Here is an 18752-nt window from a genome sequence, read left to right as displayed (position 1 = left end):
AAATGACAGTATGGCTGTGGTTGTGGCAGCCATCAATTCTGTGATCCCCCCACAACAACTCTTAGCAAGTTGTGTAACACTGCTTTTTGTTGCTTGTTTCCTTTTCCCTTTAAGATAAGCTTTGCTTTTTAAATTTGAAAATACAGAGAATTATTTGGTTTGTGCCATGTTTTATTGTTGAATTTTTAGCTATTAAAAGTAAGGTCCTGTTTCTTCATAAGGTAAGGAAGAAATATCAAACATGCAATTATAAGGTGTTCAGATTGCTTTTTTTTTCTTTTAATCCAGCAAGCAACCAACTGTTTAAAGCATCAGGGAAATGGGGCATATGGAGTTTTTTCATTTGCAGTTTCTGCAGTCTGGTAGTTCATTCTTTCCCAAGGCTGTGCAGAGTTTGTCACAGGATAGAGAGAAACTTGATTTGTGCACACAGAATTGGAAGAGGAAGTTGGTTCGTCTCACTATCACTCCTTTATCATCATACTTCATGGTTAATTTATCAGTAGTGATTTTTAACATCATGTCTGTTTATATTAAACACAGAGTAGTTTAGTATCAGATGGTAAGAGGGAAGTCTCTTACTTCAGGAGGGAAAAAACATTAAAAACAAGGTTTAGGGTGAGCAAATAAACTGTATTTCACTTACACCGCTTAAAAATCAGCACAGGTTTAGTAGCTGCGCTGGTAAATCTTAGCAGTAGCATCTTAAAGCATCAACAGCTGCTCCAGCCTTAAATACAAGAACTACAACTTTTGGTTTTGTATAATATGACTCTTCTAGTGAGTGAGTGTAAAGTAGTTTTCTTCATGCTTCAATAATGAAATACATATTTCCCAGTGTGCAGTGACAGATAATTAAAGAGATTGAACTTTTTCTTTTTTTATTACCATGCTGAAGACATGAAATAAGAATTAGGGGAAAAGGTCAAATGTTATAAATTTATTTTGGGACATATATATTGCAACCTCTGTGGAAGCTTTTGAAAATTCTGGCAAAGATCAATACACTTCCAATAAAACCTTTAAACTTGCAATAAAACAATATTTTAAACATTATATATATATATATTTATATATATTCTTAATTAAAGGGTTAATTTTAGCAGGATTTTCTTTTTTTTTTTTTTAATATACTGCATTCCTCTGACATAGCTCTTTCCATATTGAAGGGATGCAAATGAGGTAAGAATTAAGGCAAACCTAAAAGGCATGCAAATGAAGTACATTTATATCCACTGACAATACAAGCACGTGTGGACCAGACCTGGGAGCCGAGAAGCTCTTCCCTTCTGTCTGTCCAGTACTACTTTACAGCAGAATGGTGACATGATTTATAATAAACAGTTAACATTGCCATGGGAATTCAGTGTCACTAACATTACTCAGTCTAGGAGACACAGAGCTAGCATCAGTAAAACATGAACAATAAATAATATAATTCACTGCAGCACAGGCCTGCTGCACAAGATTCAGAGGAAGAGGGTTGTTATGAAATGACATTGCACACATCACGTTGTGGCAGTTTATTTTTATAATATATACTTTTAAAATTCTTTAGCAAATGACATTCTCATGCACACAAGTGTTTCAAACACAAGAAGCAAGTCCATTTATAGGTAGTCCAAGCAAAATTTTGTGTGTGTGGAAATAGCTGCAAACTGAATGGAACATTAAACTTCTGTGCAGTCTATGACGCGTCGTACACGAGCTCATTTTTGAATGTCACACTGCAGGAGTAATACAATGGACGGATCACTCTTTGCAGCTTCTTTGAACTCATCCAGTGTGATCTGATCGTCTTTGTTCTTATCCATCTTACTGAAGATCTTGTCTACCCGTTGCTCAGGCGTCAGGCCATCCTCATTCATTTTCATCATTATCACAGTGCCCACCATTTTGTAGATGGCCTTTGGAAAAAAACCAAATGGAAAATTCAACATGAAATTCAATCTAATTTTTGGATGTGATCAAATTCTGGAAATATGTTCTAACAATAAAATGATTGCAAGTTTCTCTAAAGATTGGTTTTAGGGGTTTTTTTGCTTTTCTTTATAAGGATCCAAAGGCCAGATACGCAAAACAAGGAAGGATATATTTTACTTTCTTTAGATGTAGGTTTATTTTGGTGGTTACAGTTTGCATCCCAGAATGAATTTCTATGGCTTCCTGTTTCACAATGTAAAACTCTTGTAACTTACTCTCTGTATCAATTGTTCAGATGAAATATTTCACATAAATTCTGAATAATTTGTTTTAGAAGTCGCCACCCTTAAATAGGTCTCTGTGTGTACATGTGGGCACAATCTGGTATTAACTACTGTGGCAGATGACGAAGGTGGTAAACTTTATCCTTCCTCTTACAAGTTGTGGTCATCTTAAAGCCCATCTGTGAGAGCTCACTTAAAATAGCGTGTTGTTATCCCTGTAAATTTCTGTAATCATCTGAAGTTAATCTCCAGTAAGGCTTCAGCTACTTGGGCTGCAGTGCAATAATTTCATGGGTGTCAAGTGACTGAGATGGGCTTTGTAAATCCTGTGCTGTTCTTGTGATTAATCCATTCATCAGGGGAAAAAAATCTTTGGATATTTAAAAGCTTATATGCACATATGCACTCTCTGCAATTCTCCAAGATTGCGTCTATTAACAAACACGTGAGTGTGCTTGGGCACCAGTGAGTGCAGGATTAATATGTAATGTGCATTTAATGTACCCTACAGCCTCTGGTGAGCCTAAAATCTAAAGTCTGTGTGAACAAGGAATCAAATTTTATTAACATTGTGACGTTCATGAGTGTCATATTGATCTCACCTCTATAATTTCCAGCATTTCCACTCTTGTAATTTTACCATCACCATCCAAGTCGTACATGTTGAAGGCCCAGTTCAGCTTTTGCTCAAAACTGCCTCGTGAGGTGATGGACAGGGCACAAATGAACTCTCTGAAGTCGATGGTCCCATCTCCATTTTTATCAAAGGTTCGGAAGGCGTGCTGGGCAAACTTAGAAGCATCTCCATATGGAAAAAACTGCAAAATAAAATAATATATAGAACTGTGTTAATGCAAAGGAGAGAGTTGTATACGTGACTGCAAAACACCAAAGTGAGGCATTTATGAAGAGTGGCTGATGAACTTTGTGGGAAACTGAGGATCTGCAATGTAAGGTTCCCTAACAGTTACACTGGAATGATTATTAAAAACTTATTTCTACAACCTCAGGTTTCCACAAACTATAATACAAATATATATAATGCTACTTTAAAGCTAAATTAACTAGATTAATCTTAAAATGAAGTTGAGTATAAATGGTAGAGTGTAATATTCTCTGACCATGAAATAAAGAAGCCAGAGTGCATTCTAAGAGAATTTTAACCAGCCCTTGAAATGTTGCAACCAAGTATATGTGTGGGATTGTTGTTATATAATTTCATTTATTTAAAAAAATAATCCACATGTGGCATAAAAACCCACATGAACATATGTTCCATTCTGCAAACCAGCATTCCAAGTACACAAGATGAAAACACAGATTCAGTTAAACAATACAGTGCAATGCTTTTCATGTTTAATATCCTAATATCCTTCAGTGAACTCTTCAAATGACTGTAGCTTAACAGAGTATTTAAAATGACTATAACACGTAGGTTTTCAGCTGATATAATCTTTTCCCCTCAGGAAATGTATGGTTTAAGACATTTGAGCAGGTAGTTGTTATTTCTGTGGGCCAGACTCAAGAATACATACCCCTGAAGAAAGGGAGTTTTTAAGTGCTGAAGTGCTGCTGCAGTGCAGGGACCATACACAAACAATGTTTGTTATTATTTTCCCAGCATAATTTCATGGAGGTTTTCCTGCTCCTAAAGTATAAACATGCATTACTCCCCATATGAGAGCCATCTTATTTTGTTCTTTTTAAAATTCCAATTCTTATTAAGTACTGCATTTATAATGTAAACTTGAAGGAAAGTCTGCAGTAACAGCTGAAGTGGAACTGCATTTTACAATTTTCCATTTCCCCATCCAAAGCTGTGTCTTGCCTTAAAAATGCAAAACTTAGAGCTCAGCCAGCTGCTTGCACTATGTGGCCACGTGGATCACGTCAGGAGCCACTCCTGTGTTGCCACAGGGGTCTCAACCTGAAAGTTTCCTTTCAACTTTCTGTTTTCTCTGAAAGAGCATTTGGTATTGTCTCCTCCTGAAAATAGAACTTCTGTGCCTGTACTCAACCCAAGCCCTATTTCTATTTTGATAATCATAACTGATGGAGAGGGCGAGGTGCTGCTTTAGATCCTTCTGTACTTTCTGCTTTCTGGCCATTAAAAATGATCATGATTGGGCTCATCAACAGATAGAAAGATCTTTGGGTTCTCTGATACAACTTAGGATTTCAGTGGGTGCAGTTACCAGACCTTGCTCAATTGTTCTTCTAGTGACAGCCTCACCCTTTTGTCAAAGCAAGGAGAGCTCCCTCCGTGGGAAGGCTCCTTGGGCTCACAGCCTGGCATTCAGGGTCAGAACAAAGTTTGAAAATGTTATCCAAAACCTGAATGTTATTTTCAGGCTCCTCATTGCTTTCTCTTGTCCATGACCCAGCTCCCCCTCCAATTCCTGTTCCAGCTCCAAATGTTAACATAGGTGGTATTTAATTTTATGTGTATGTGTAGAATGTGCACTTCTCCAGTCCCCTGCTGAGAGGTTAAGAAATGGCTCTCATGGCCTGTATGCCACCATGAATTCCATGTTCCCCACCTTTTATTCTTGAGAGTTTGCTGGCTGTTCAAAGCTGAAAGGATAAATCTTTTGCTTTTTAAATCTGAAACAGAACAAAACACTCCAAAATTTTACAGGCTTTCCAAGTATTTTTGCTCAGAGCTGACTGCTGCCTGAGGTTGCTGCCTGATCTCTGCTCCTGTGACTGTCACTCTACAGTCTCTATAAAAGAAAAGTAAATACCTGGAGGGAACTGAGACTGTTCCTTTCACTGCCCAGAAAATCAAAATACAGAAATGGTGCAAACATATTGGTGAGACCAAAGAACGAAATTACAATGGCAAAGCACACCTACACAAAAGTGTCAGACACCCCAAAACATGTAAGAGTCCAAGAACAAATTGGGGAATTAGGTTGGGTCAGTGGCTGGAGATCTGAAAGCCATTTTTAAGTTGTTCTGGAACATATTTTTCAGTCTCCCACTGGAGCAGCATCAGCAAGCTGTGCCTGCCTCTTTGCTGGTGAAGCCATTAGCCTCATGTAGCAGTTAGGAAAAAATCCGTCTAATTTTTTATCAAATACAAGACCATGCTTTTTTTCTTTTCTGGGAAGACAGTGGCACTGCTCAGCTAAGTCTCGGCCTTTATAGCATCATATGGAACTGCTACCCAGTTTTAATTTTTTTTCTACTTGTCTTCCTATCGGGATTAAATGCAGTAAAATGTCCTTTAGGGACTGAAGGCACTGTTCTCCAGTCTGTACCTGCTGATTTGTATTATTTTTAGCTCAGAACAACCCAAAAACATTGTCAAAACTTGTTTAAAAACTTACTTGAAGATTTCCATTGGCCTGTTTTGAAACTATTCATAAATAAGACATGAAGTAAAGAAAACTAAAACAATAACGCAGCAAAAGATGCCAGCTCTGGTAAAACATTTTTTGACTATTAAAACACTGTGAGACCTTAGCAAAGTATAAAGGCACAGGCTTTAACTACTTTCAGAGCAGCCTAAGCCAAGTGACAATGGGAGACGGGGATCTCTGAAAGACAAACACCAAGTTTTTGTCAGAGGAAATACGAGGAGAGTGGTTTAGTTTGCCTCTTGCATGAGCTCAGTGAATACTTCAGAAAAAAAAGTAAAGAAACACAACTGGGATTTTCAGATACAGGTTCACCTTTCAGTGTTCCATCAAAGCCTTGACCAGGTGATCAATCCACATTTGAAAGCAAAGGGCTCCCTTCTACTGCAACCTGCCACTGAAAAGGGCACTCCATGCAGCAGCATTGTCTCCTGATTTACCCTTTTTGTCCAAAAATCAAGACAAACTATGCCAGCCAGTTCCATGGGTGAACCAACACTGTTCACTGCTTTGTTTCTGCTTCTCTAGCCTTATCTAGTGAAAGGCCTCCCTGCCCATGCCAGGAGGTTGGAACTATATGATCTATAAGATCCCTTTCAACCCAAACCATTCTAGGATTCATCTCTTGCTTGGCCTGTGTATTTTCTAACCAGTTGGATCAACATGCTGGGGTGTGAACAGTGTAATCTCTACAGTCAAATGCCAATTAAGAAAAGAAAAAGGAAGATTTAAAAAAAAAATCCCTTATCTGCTTCTAAATTTTGTATGAGGATTGTCTTGCAGATTCTTAGCTCCCACTGGGTTTCTGGACACTTGTCTGGTGTTTGGGGGGCATTCAATCAGTCCTGGAATCAGAATAGCTAATGACTAACACCTACAAATTGTACATAACTCTTGGGGAAACTGATCAAATACCTGTAAATATTTATCTGCTTGGCTGCAGCTGCTTTAGCCTCTTTGAAGTGATGCTGTTCACAGCGAACTCAGTGATCAATTCATTCAGATCATCTTTGGGAGGGAATTATTGCAAAAGCATGAAGCATATGTTAAAGCATATGGCTAAAATTTTAGCATGTGGCTAAAACAAAATTTTAGCATGGCATTAAAGAAAAAAACCCTCAAAACAGACTTACCCAAATTCCCCAGTGATAGGGAGGGGTCAGGGAAAAAAGGTCTCTCCATCCTTAATAGGATGGGGTAGAGTGAATCTATAGACTGGCCTGAGTAGTGCTTTGTTTTCCACCTAATGTTTTATCATGAGATATTGGGATGAATTTCTATTAAAAGGGAAATTCTGCTATAAAACAGAGAAAACTAGAATTTCACCAATGTGCAGAAAGCAGGGCATGCTGCCTACACATGCCAGGTCACTGATGTAAGGTGACACCTTCCAGCGCTGGTGTGGGAGTTGGAGCCCAGAACAGGAGGTGGGAAAGCTGGAGATGGCACAGGGCTTTGTAGCCCAGGCTTGGAGATGATGGAAGAGGCAGCTGCTGATTCCCCTATCAGAGCCCCATCTGGGGCTCAGCACCACCAGCTCTGCTGGGAGCTGGAGCACAGAAGGGGAATGAGGGGGCACAGCCAGTGCAAAGAGCAGAACAACCATTGTCAAGGGCCAGCACATAAAAACAAGCCAAGCATTTAGCTCTCATGGGAAAAACCTTAAATATTTAATGCTGCTAAGCTTTAGGAAGGAGTTACCAACTCTTCTTATCTACTTTGTTAGTGTTTTATTTTGTAAGTCTGCTAGGCATCCATGTTAACTTTGTAAGTGAAAAACATGAGCACTTTGAGAATCAGAAAGTTTGGCTGCTTTTGGAAGCTCTGACAGGTATTTTTTAATAGCCAAACCTCTTAAAGTTGAACACAGATGCAGATGGCTGTTGGTCTAGCCTGGTCTTACAGCTGCTCAGAACTGTGCTCACTGGGGACAATGCCTGTGATGATGGGGAGAACATTTCTCCTTGCTTATTTTCCAAGAAGATGAAGTTCTGGATTCCTGCCAGCAGCACAACACACGAGTTGATGAGATAAGAAAAAAGATTACTCTTTAGCTGTCTCCTTTAGAAAAAAAAAAAAAAAGAAATTTCCTACAATGCACTGTACTCTTGCACTTCTGTTAAGACACCAGAAGGGGAAGAGGATTCCAGGCTGTGACTGCCAGGACCTGTTGGGAAGGCTGTGCCACTCTGGTACCAGGGCGACCTGCAGGGCTGCAGCCTGTCCCTGCCACCACCTCTGTAAAAATGAAAACCAAGGGCAGAACTAGGCCAGCACAAAAAGACACAGCCACACACATCTGTCCTTGTTCTGGAAGAAATCTGACTGCTGCACTCTCCAGCACATCTGCAGTGTAAGGCAGAAATATCCCAGACACCTGGCTTCAAGCTGCCAGAGGGTCCCAAGGAGAAGGGACCATCCACAGCTTTGGGTCTGTATTTCTAGCAGCAGCTAAAGCACAGGGCTGAGCCTCTGGAGAGGATAATCTTGTAGACCACCAAAGAATCTAACTCTAATTCTAACTCTAAATCTAAATGTCTCTTTAGATCCAGGACTCAATTCTCCCTGTGTAAATCTGTGAGCTGTCCCCACCTCAGAGGTGCACTGAGGATAAATACAAAAAAATATTTTTGATGATTTCAGATGCTGCAGCAGTGGAAGTCTCAGAGCTGGCAGGAACTGGGGAGAGCAGCCAAAGCTCATGGATGTTTGCTCATGTCTCTGCTCAGTAGCTTCAGTGCTGTGAACACGTGTGCATGCAGAGACACATGAGGAGGTTTATAAACAGCTGTTAGTTCTTTACATAAAGAAAAAGTATTTAGATGAACGAAGAAATGTGACTTCTTCTGCTGGTTCACCTGGAAAATTCCCAACTTGTACAGGCTGAAGTGGGATCAGCAAAGAGTTTGTGTCTCACCTAGACCTCAGACACTGTGCCTAGCCCTTAGATTATGGTTAAGGACTAAGCTGCTCTGTCTTGCAGGTCTTTTAACCACCACAGAAATGCTCATTTGAAGAATATGGAGAAGAAATATTTGAGAATTTAGGAGCTTACCATGAATTATCAATAGCAGTTCCTTTCAATTGTGTAAGACATGAGTTAAGAGATCAGAGAATAAGCACAAACCACAGGCTAAAAGAAGACTCTAAATAGATGGAATACTCCAAGAGATTGGAGGAAGATGAATGGGAAAAGAAGAGCCATGCTTCTTCTTCACAAACACTCATCTGGCAGGGTCTACCTCTAAAAAAACATTCAACATGAAAAGTTAATCTTTATATTCACATTTGTGGGGAATTAGTCATTAACTAGCAGGAAATGAATCGATTTTCAATCCCAGCATTTCTCTGATTAGATTTGGACAATAAGAAACTTAATTGAGCTGTGGTAGTGCTATAGGTCAATACACCAGCAGCTCAGCTATTACTCAGTGCTAATAAAAAAAAATCTTCAGGGAGAGTTCTCACCAAAACAATTAGTATTGCTAGTGCTTAACACCACAACTACCACTGATTAAATGTTATTTCTCTTTGATCTTCCTTAACTGAGCAGCAGCACTGGAACACTTTATTTATTTTAAGTTTGGCACAGTCTTGCACTACCCCAAGGTCAGCGACAGGGCTATCAGGATCCTGCTCTATTGTGGCTCTGTCCTGACCTAATTACAGCTTCAGTTTTCTTGACACCATATTATCTCTCCAGGAATCTGGGAACATACCAAATAGAGGATACACTGGGATATATCCTTTTTTTTTTTCCCTCCTCTTTTTTCTCCCCCCTCCAGTAAAGATCATCTGATTTCTTTTCATTTCTGAAAGAGACTTATTTTTTCCCAGTGAATTTTAGTTCCCAAGGTTCAGAGTATTAACTTGAATGCTATGCCTGCTGTGTTGTGAAGTCCTTAGTGCAAATTTCCCAAAAGAACAGGGCTGTTGAAGCATCAGTAAGTGCCATTTCCAGCCAAAAAGGGATTTGAAACACGAGTCACTAAAGTCTGAGACAGCTATCTCATGAATATACAGATGGAACTACAGGAAAAAATACTTGTGCCTGAAATATCTGACTGTCTCATATACTTATGTAATGTGCCCTCCTAAAATTCCTCTACATATGGAGTTGTTATAGCCTGGTACTGCAGAAAGGAAACTGCAGAGAGAGAAGGAAAATGGCTGTAGCTGAACCTATCAGAGAACTGATACTTCCCAAAAGGGAGAAGAGGTAAGAGAATGGAATGGACCCCAAAAGGAGAGAGCTGGATGGCAGCAAAAGCAGCAATAGTTGGCATAATACAGAGGAGACAGGTGGGCAACAACTTGGTGTGGGCATTTCTTCCCTGTTGTCCCTAAGCATATCCTATTGACTTTGAGTTTCAGTATTGAGTTTGAAAGCAATCCAGCAATTCACAGAGGAACTGTGCTGAAATGAAGTCCTGAATAATTTAAAATCAGGCCTGCATTTTTAACTGCTGCAAGGTGTGTCTTAAAGCTTTTCTTCTGCAATAAGGCTGAGAGCAGATAGGTTTTCAGGCAGCCCTGCAAAAATTCTGTACAGCCTGACCTATCAGATTCATCCCTCTGTAATACTTCCAATTCTTTTCTTATGAAGAGTAATATTAATAAAAAGAGACTCTTTTACCACAGTGCAGTTTTAAGAAGACAGCTTTCCAAGCTAATGTATTTTCATCTATATCTATCCTTTGAAAAAAATAACATAAACCTTTCCAAAGGTCAAGGCCAAGACTTACAAGCCCAACAGGGTATAAAAACCTTGAATTATCAGCATTTTGGTGCAAGGGATCATGCATCTATACCTATATATACACCTAGAGAATCTGTATGTGTGTATCTATAGAGACATACATCAAGGGGATGGACTGAATGAGCTCTTGTTTAGAAATGGGACAATACTGTTGAACTCAGTGATGTTTAAGAAAATCCACTTTTATTTACATGAAGTGCTGTGCACATCTGCAGTTCCACATAGATAACTGTTATTACTGCTGTTATTGACAGTTACAGGAATTATATAGGAATATATAATATTCCTATATGGGAAAAAATATATATATGAATTATATAGGAATATATATAGGAATATATATTCCTATATAAAACATTATATAGGAATCTTGGTGGAGCAGCATTTGGATAACACCTGAAGCTCAACATGTAAGAAAGAAGAAAATACAGTGCAAGGAGGCTGGAAGAAGTTTATTTGTGACTTGAAAAGATTTTCACAAGGCTGGGAAAGAAGACAGGAGCAGTGCAACCCTTTGTGTCACCTCCTGGTAATTAAGAAGCTGCATGGGCAGGCCTAGGATAAACCACAGGAATTCAAGCAGTGAGAGCTCTCAGGTACCCTTGGCTTTAACCTCACAGACCAGCTCCCCTAAGGGGAAGATGTCTTGAAGGTGTCTTGAAGAAAGACTTTCAAAGGATGTCTGGAATCATAAAAAGGAGCATCACACTCTTGTTCCTTGTGTGAAATGGTGCAAGAAGGAAAAATGCTCATAATATACAATTTATTTGTTTCTATCATATGTACTTTCTTTCTGCAGAAAGAGATGTAGAAAACCTCCCTGTGGGCCATATGGGTAACTGCTTTCACACAGAGATGCCACCTCCCTGAACAGAACATGCTGGTGCTGTGCTGGTACTGTGCTCAGGCAATGGAGACAAAATGTGGATATTGATATCAGTGATGCTCAGTACTAGATGGCTCCCAAAGTGTCTCCTTTTGAGGGAACAGGCCAGCTGAAGAAGACAGTGTCATGCCACAGAGTAGAGTTCCTCCCAGATTTCATGCCAATTAACTCCAATCAATGCTTGGGGGATGCAGATTTCTGTGAATTCCATGAAGTGGACCTTCAGAGAGGGAAAATTACCCACAGATTCTGTTTCCTCAGCAACTTTTTATCAGGGTAACTTTGCATTATCAGCTTCCAGTGGGTTCCTATGGGTTTATCCACTCTTCCAGGTATCAAACACAATCACAAGGGCTCATTTTAGGGAAATCCATAAACCTAAACTATGAACTGGAACATGGTGCTTGTTTGTTGACTCACTGCAAATGAGAGTGCCTCCTCTCCTGCATTTGGCTTCTGATGTAACCTTAAATCCTTCAGTGCATGGTAATTTTGAATTTCAGCTTCTTTTTCTCATGATTAAACTACCACTGATGAAAAAAACCCCTATGAATAGAGTAAGCTCTTCTGTTACAGAAAAGTCAACCAGCTATGGGCTTACCTGCCACTTGGTTCCTTCAAGATCTTATAGTTATTTATATACTTAGTCTATGAAAAACTTAACACTAGAATGCAGTAAAACCATAAAAAGGGATAATATAAGACAAATTCTAAAATCTGGAGAGAATTAGTTACCTTTAATTAATTTTTTTTTTTGGTAAAATGTGAGAAGGACTATACTCACAAAAAAAGCATCAATATGCATGCTTAAAAGAAAACTACTATCCATGCCCATTCTTCCAACACCAGGATATCTCATTGCATGCACTATTTGACATCATTACAGTGCCCAAAGTTTCAATAACATAACTGGGAGTCATCTGTAAGGAAGACACAACAAAAAGTACTTAAGCACTACACTTCTCTGGTGTTGATTCTTTGCTGCTTTATTTATCACAGGAGTTCAGTGTAGCTACACGTTTTCCTTTGGATTAAGTTTCCCTCTGTGCACCAGACCAGCTGAAGGTCCCTGCATCAGATGAGCACAAAATTCTGAGCCTGACAAATATAAAACTGACATCTTCACTGGACTGGTGAATGAAATTGCTTTTCAAAATCAGATCGATAAGAATTTTTCCCATCATTTTTACTAAAAACCTGGAAGTCCAACTAAATAAAATTGCAAGTAGCAAAAGACAAGATCTATTTATAGACATGGCAAAGCATAGAAGAATGTATTATAATCAATGATAGAAGGATGAATTATAATCAATGTTTCCCATTAACAAACATTAACTCAAAAACACTCTCAAAAATGTAGAATGATGCAATTTGAACTGCCCAGCACTATAATTATAGCAACTATCTCACACTGGGGAGCAACTTTTACTTTTTCACACTGATTAATGAATATGAGTAATATATTTGTGCTCATCCACCCCCTCCAAGTATTCTGGTAAACATGTTCAATAAATCAGACTTCAGGGTTTCATGAATACACAACAACAGCTACTCAGTCCTTAGCAAGCATGCAAGAACACAATAACAACAATAACGGCAAAAAAGGAGCTCAATATGGGGGTGAGAACTCAAAGGAGGGTTGATTAGTCATATGTGCCTTCAGAGAAGTTCACTCTCCTACCTTGTGAGAGCAGCACACTGTGTCATCCTTAACATTCTCCTACCCCAGAGTCAATGAAGGTGATTAAAAAGCTGTGTAGACATTAATGGGTGAACAATAAACAGCATAATCACAGCCAACCTATTATGCTACCAACTGCTTTCCTAAAGGATTCTGGTTTATGCTTGCCAAGAGGGAGCCTCCCAGGAACACTGTTCTTGGGAAGCCAGTTCCCAAAGCATCCTTTTAAAGTTTACAACTGGGAGATACAGCCCAGCTCCTGATATCCACGAGTTCTTTCATATCTCCTCTGTGAGCTGCCTGCATCTAATGCTCTCTAGAGATAAATTGTTTCTGGAGGCACAGTAACAGCATATATTTTAGACTTGATGGACTCACATTTCATACCAGATGTAATTAAGAATAAAATATAATGAGTTTATTCTAGAAGGGCGTTAAATTCTCAAACAAATTAAAAATATCAAAACCGAAGTCACAAGAAGATGAGAATTAAACAAGAAAGCTTTCTCGTAATTGTTTGCTATTTCATAGAGGTGAGGGGTCTTTTCTCCAGCAAGGAGGCTTTTATGAATTTCCTCCTCTATTGCATTTTTTCAACGTACTCCTATCTTAGAGTCTTCTTGATGATCAAAGGATTTTAGAGGTCAAAGACTCTAAACATTTAATAACCCATTTGTAAGAGGCATTCAATGAACAGCCACTCTCTTATGGCAGCTGTCTCTAGATTGCAATGAGTTTCACAGAGACACCATGTGACATCTTATTTCAAAATATATGACAGGGCTGGCATTTCAACTGCTTTAGAGTTCATGTTCTTACAAAAACAGGGCAACCTCCTCCTTCTTATAGCATGAGATCTTTATGAAGAAGTGACAACATCTTCATAAATAAAGTTACAATCAGATTTCCTTATAAAGAAATCTCAAAATTCTTTACATCTTTCCTCAGTGACATCCAAACACCAAAGGGTAAAATATGCCCAGGAAATGACGTTCTACAAAGCAGCCAGTCTCTGAGGAAGTAACAAATACTGACTGAACAAAAAATACAGAAGAACTGCATCTGGTCCCTGTTAAAAAATAGAAGAGATTTGAAATATGGACAGGACGTGTCTAAATAAAAACAATAGCCTAGCAAGCTAATGGGTAACAATACTTTCCAGTGCTGTCAAAACACAGACAAGCCTATGTGCCAGTCTGGGGTCCAGGGTCCAACTAGAAATCACAACTCTGGCATTTCGTGCTGCAGCTGGGATGGAGCCCCGAGGATACCTGGTCCAGCTGCCAGGGCAGATTTAGCAGCATCATCTGCTATGACCCTGGGAACAAACACTGCATGAGAAAGAAGGCAAAACCCTAAACCACTGCTCCAGAGCTCTCAAATTTAACATTTTAAGCACTCACCCAAGAAGACACCATTAGCAGTTAGGAACGGTATTTTAATTCTCTGAAATCTATGAATGTCAATCAGAGACTGCTTTCTGAGGTAGCTCTGCTCTTCCTTTCACACACAAGTGTTGGCAAGAGCCTGCACCTCCAATGGCTCAGTCTCTCCTGTTAGAATGTCAGCACACTGCCAGCTCTCGGGAAGCTCCCAGAGATGAATGGTATTTTCACACAAGTCTGCCAGCTGGAGACGCCTTGTGGAGTCTCAAGGTTTTGGCTCTCATCATTTGGGAAACAGTGAGCATATACTCAAAGCAAGCACTGGAAAAGGTAGATTTTTCCCAACTGTTCAGATTATTCTTGAAGAAAATTGTCTAAATTCAATCTAAATAAAGCCCTGCTGGCAGAGAGAGAAGGTCTCAAATTTAATCACTTCTACCTGCAGTCAGCATCAATACTTTTCCCAGACCTAACCTAACAAATGTTTATATCTAACTTCTCTCATTCAGAACATTTTGGACACCCTCTCAGCTGTGGAACAGTCCTGGTATCCAACTGGTGCCACAGGACCTACACATCTCACCTGGGAATATACCCTTTTTCCTCCAGAGGCACTGTTCACCTAAAAAAACTTTCTTGTGAGTTGATGTGTTTAAATGGTTTGGCCCATTTAGCCCAACAAACACCAATTCAATGCTCATTGCTCAATGGAGAGATGTGCTGCCTCAGTGGGGTGATAAATCCCAAGATGGGTTATAAAGCCCAACACAGGCATGACCCAAATCCCATTCCAGGTGAGAACTTAGAGATTTCTTGGGGTTATGAAGATTTGCATGACTACAGGCTGAATATATGAACATCTCTAGTAAAGAGTAGAATTTTAATTCTCAACTGAAATATAAAGTGCTATTTCCTCATTCTGTCCCCAACTGATGATGTTCTTCCAGATTTACCAGTGAACATCAGTCCTGTTGCATGTCCAGAAATGTGCATAAATATCTGCAATCTACAGCTACCTATTTCATGTGCTGATCTGAAATTACAGGGAGAGAAAGGGAGGAAGGAGTGGTGCTGAAGTTTGAGCACAATATAAATGTGAGGCCACAGCATCATGTGTTTGAGACCTGTCATGAGGCTGAAATACAAGTGAAGCTGTCACAGCAATACAATGACAGCACAGTTCAGCATGCTCATGAAGAGACTAAAATCCAGGATGACTGCAAAGCCAAGGGGAAAAAAAAGCTGTTTTTTCCCCTGCCCTGTGTACATAAATAAGAAAGATCTGGTTGTGTTGTCCTGTGAGCACACTGAGATGTCAGTCTAAAGCAACAACTAACCTGAGCTATAATTATGGAGTGGCAGAATATGTTGACTTTTCAACTGAAATGTATCCTTGGCTGTTTCTCTTGCAGCAGAGCTGTGTTTTCACAAGAGGGCAATGTACATTTTCTAGTCACAGCAAACCAGTTTGTGCTTTTCCCCTGACAGATATCAACATTCCCATTGTCTCAGGAGAGACAACCATCTGTGGATGCAGCCAGCTATGCCAATTTGTAAGATGTGTACTTAATAACAGGTTTTCAATTTTAAAAAGAGCTGTTTTCACACCTACAGAACTCTGAGTGATCCCAAAGTGCTTTGCTGGCATCAATCTAATCCCACAACCTACGCACATGGGTGGACACCAGAGAACCTGCAAAGCCAAGCAACAAAACAAATGAGCTCATGGGATCACACATAAATAAGCCATCTACCAGCTTTTATACCTGACCTATCACTTTATTATTTTTTGGATCCATCTGCTTGGGACTATCAGGTGAAAACAGCATGGAATTTAGGTAGCTATTATGAAAACTCAAATTCCAGATAAAGCATCATCCTGCATTTGCAGGCTGAGTCCCCAGTGAGGCACAGCCTGTATAACACGTACCAGGAGCACCAGGGTGGCTGCCCAGGCACTGCAGCCAACAGCACATGAACAATATGCCCAGGACTGAAGCCAGAAGGTGCAAAGCTGCTGGTTTCAGTGCAAATCAGTTATACAACATACAGACATCAGTTACACAACATACAGACATTGGGAGGAGGCACCTGCTATTCACACTGCGTGGTGTGGAAGCACGTAACTCTCCCCTGGAAGATTACTGAGAAGTCCAAATGCAACTACAAGAAACAGCATTTTTGGAATTTGGATATTGGAAACAATTATCACATCTGAATCATCTACAGCTCTCAAGCCATGAAAGCAAATAGCACTGTACTGAGAGGGTTGGCTGCTCTGAAAAGCCCAGGAATTACAGTTTCCATGTAAAGCAGGTGAGATCTTGCTTTCCAAATACTTTGGATCATGAATCTGATCTTCTTCCAAATTCTCCATGGAAAGATTGGTTTTTGGTTTTAGGCATTAGTAACAAATGCCAAAGCCAACTGATGAGCTGAGGCTTTTATGTTTCTGTTATGTTTCTGAACAAGTCCCAGCCACTTACTTAGTCATTTACATTTGAATATTGTGCCAATCATTGCTTTCCATGGCACTGTTTAATGCCAGGTTTTCAGCTTTACTTAAAGATTGTCCAAAGGTGAGGGAGAGTATGAAGCGTGAAGGACCTTCCAGGAGCTCCCATGGTGGGGCGCCAGTTTCATGCCGCCTCAGCATCTGATGCTGCTCAACACTTCTGGGCTGCTAAAAGCCAGGCAGCATCCCAAGAAGCTTCAGGGAATTGGCAGAGCTCTGGGGCCCTGCAAATAGCGACCATTTTCACTGGAAACATTTATGACACTGGAAGGATGGTCGTCCCATGATGTTGCTTGCATCAAAATCCTGTGGACATGTCCTTCCCTGCCTGGAGAGCGGATGCAAGGAGGCTACAGCACTGCTGCACCTTCAAAAGCCCCTGCCACCATCATCTCTTTTCAGTTTAACTTGAAAAGATAAAAGCAATTTAATCTTTCCTGCCTTCAACTTGAAGGTTTTGTTCTAAATATATTTTGACAGCAGAAATAAAGACAAAGTTTTAATAGAACTAACTGAACCACAAACTGAATTATGTATTTCCATTTCAGGAGACAATCTTGCTGCTAATAACATCACTCTCCTTCCAAAAGCATGCATGACAAAACTCAAAGCATTTCTCTGTTCCTTCACGGCATCTGGTGTCTGGCAGCAGCTCTGCAGCACAGAGGGCTGCCTCTCACACGTGTATGTGTCATGTGTCACACACTCTGGCCAGGAGCTGGGGTGGAACCACCTTAACTGCTGAACCAGTCTGTCTGGAAAATTCGTATGCTCGGGGATTGAAACGCAGGCTGAACCCTGGCAACATCCCTGCAACATTGGATCTCTGCCTAGAACCTTTATTTCTTCAGTGTTCTCTGGAAACATGCAGCAGCTGCAGGCTTTCTGTGGGACCCCCACACCAGCAATCTTCCCCCTGAATGGAAGCACACGGCAAGGCAGGTCTAAACTGTATTGACAGCATGGAGCATCTTAATTTCTCAACACTGGATTCTTCATTTGGTTCCCATCTTACAGAAACAATAGCAGTCAAGCAGCTTACTAAACCAGGGTCAAATCCTGAATAGATGCCTTGCTCATAGATTTGCTCTCAATTAGCCAAACTCCCTCTGAAGTCAACAAAAGTGCCAATCAAACAAAGACACATTTTATTTTGTGACCACAAGGAAAGGGATTGAAAGAATTTACATCAGCTGCTAAGCATATGCTCTAATGACCACCACTGGATTATTAGAAGTGACCTAGATGTAGAAAGCTTTGATCTTCTTACTCCTGGTTTATTATCCAGTTTCTAGATCTCTTAAGGTCAACTAGAGTGAATAAAAATTAGGATAGGTAGAAATTGTGTGTGATCCAAGAAAGAGGACCATGAAATATCGATCCCAGACATTTCACTGACTAAAGCAGGCAGACACAAGTAAACGTGATTAATCAAGAGCAAGCCAGGAAACAGCATTACATTTCAAAGAAGTCTAGGGGTGAATAGCTTGAGGAAATGAGATACAAAGTCTTTCACATGTAGGTCACCCCTTTTAATCCAGCTCTGCTCATAGCAAACCCCAGTCATTAATATCTGACAGCTGCCTGGCAGCCAAGTAGAATGAGATGGTGGTCTTTGTTTAATTGCCAGTGGTATCTGCAAAATATAACATATCAACAGAACTGCAATGCTGAAAAAAGTCTAAGCAGGAAGGTCAAGGACTGACTGGGCTTTGACAGAGGATCTCTACCCGCTTACCAAAAAGCTTCATTTCCTATTAGTGTCAACCTGATATATCTCAAGGGTAATAAATCTTTGTGGGTGAACAGAGGATAAAGAGAGCAAAAAACAGTTCAAAGAGAGCTGTGGTAATTCTGCTGCCTTGAACTCAGAGCAAGGGCCAGCTCCCCAGCTGGTGGCTCCATTCAAGTGCCAGCACAACACCAGTCCACCCTGGCCCAGGGCTCCTCCCTGTCC

General features: G+C 40.2%; 1 protein-coding gene across 2 annotated transcripts in view; it reads right to left on the bottom strand.

Annotated features, from left to right (window-relative positions):
* Nucleotides 1-864: 864 nt before the first annotated feature.
* The window catches only part of VSNL1 (visinin like 1), an 86815-nt gene continuing 68927 nt past the window's right edge, over nt 865-18752 (bottom strand). For both annotated transcript variants that reach the window (XM_064707752.1, XM_064707753.1), the window contains exons 3-4: nt 2810-3025; nt 865-1907 (exon numbers count right to left, since the gene is read on the bottom strand). In XM_064707752.1, the coding sequence (XP_064563822.1) occupies nt 1710-1907; nt 2810-3025 (414 nt within the window). In that variant the 3' untranslated portion in view covers nt 865-1709. The remainder of the gene's footprint in view (nt 1908-2809; nt 3026-18752) is intronic.

This window comes from Zonotrichia leucophrys, chromosome 3, assembly GCF_028769735.1.
Source record: "Zonotrichia leucophrys gambelii isolate GWCS_2022_RI chromosome 3, RI_Zleu_2.0, whole genome shotgun sequence".
NCBI lineage: Eukaryota > Metazoa > Chordata > Aves > Passeriformes > Passerellidae > Zonotrichia > Zonotrichia leucophrys.
This window is presented reverse-complemented; position numbering and strand designations above follow the sequence as displayed.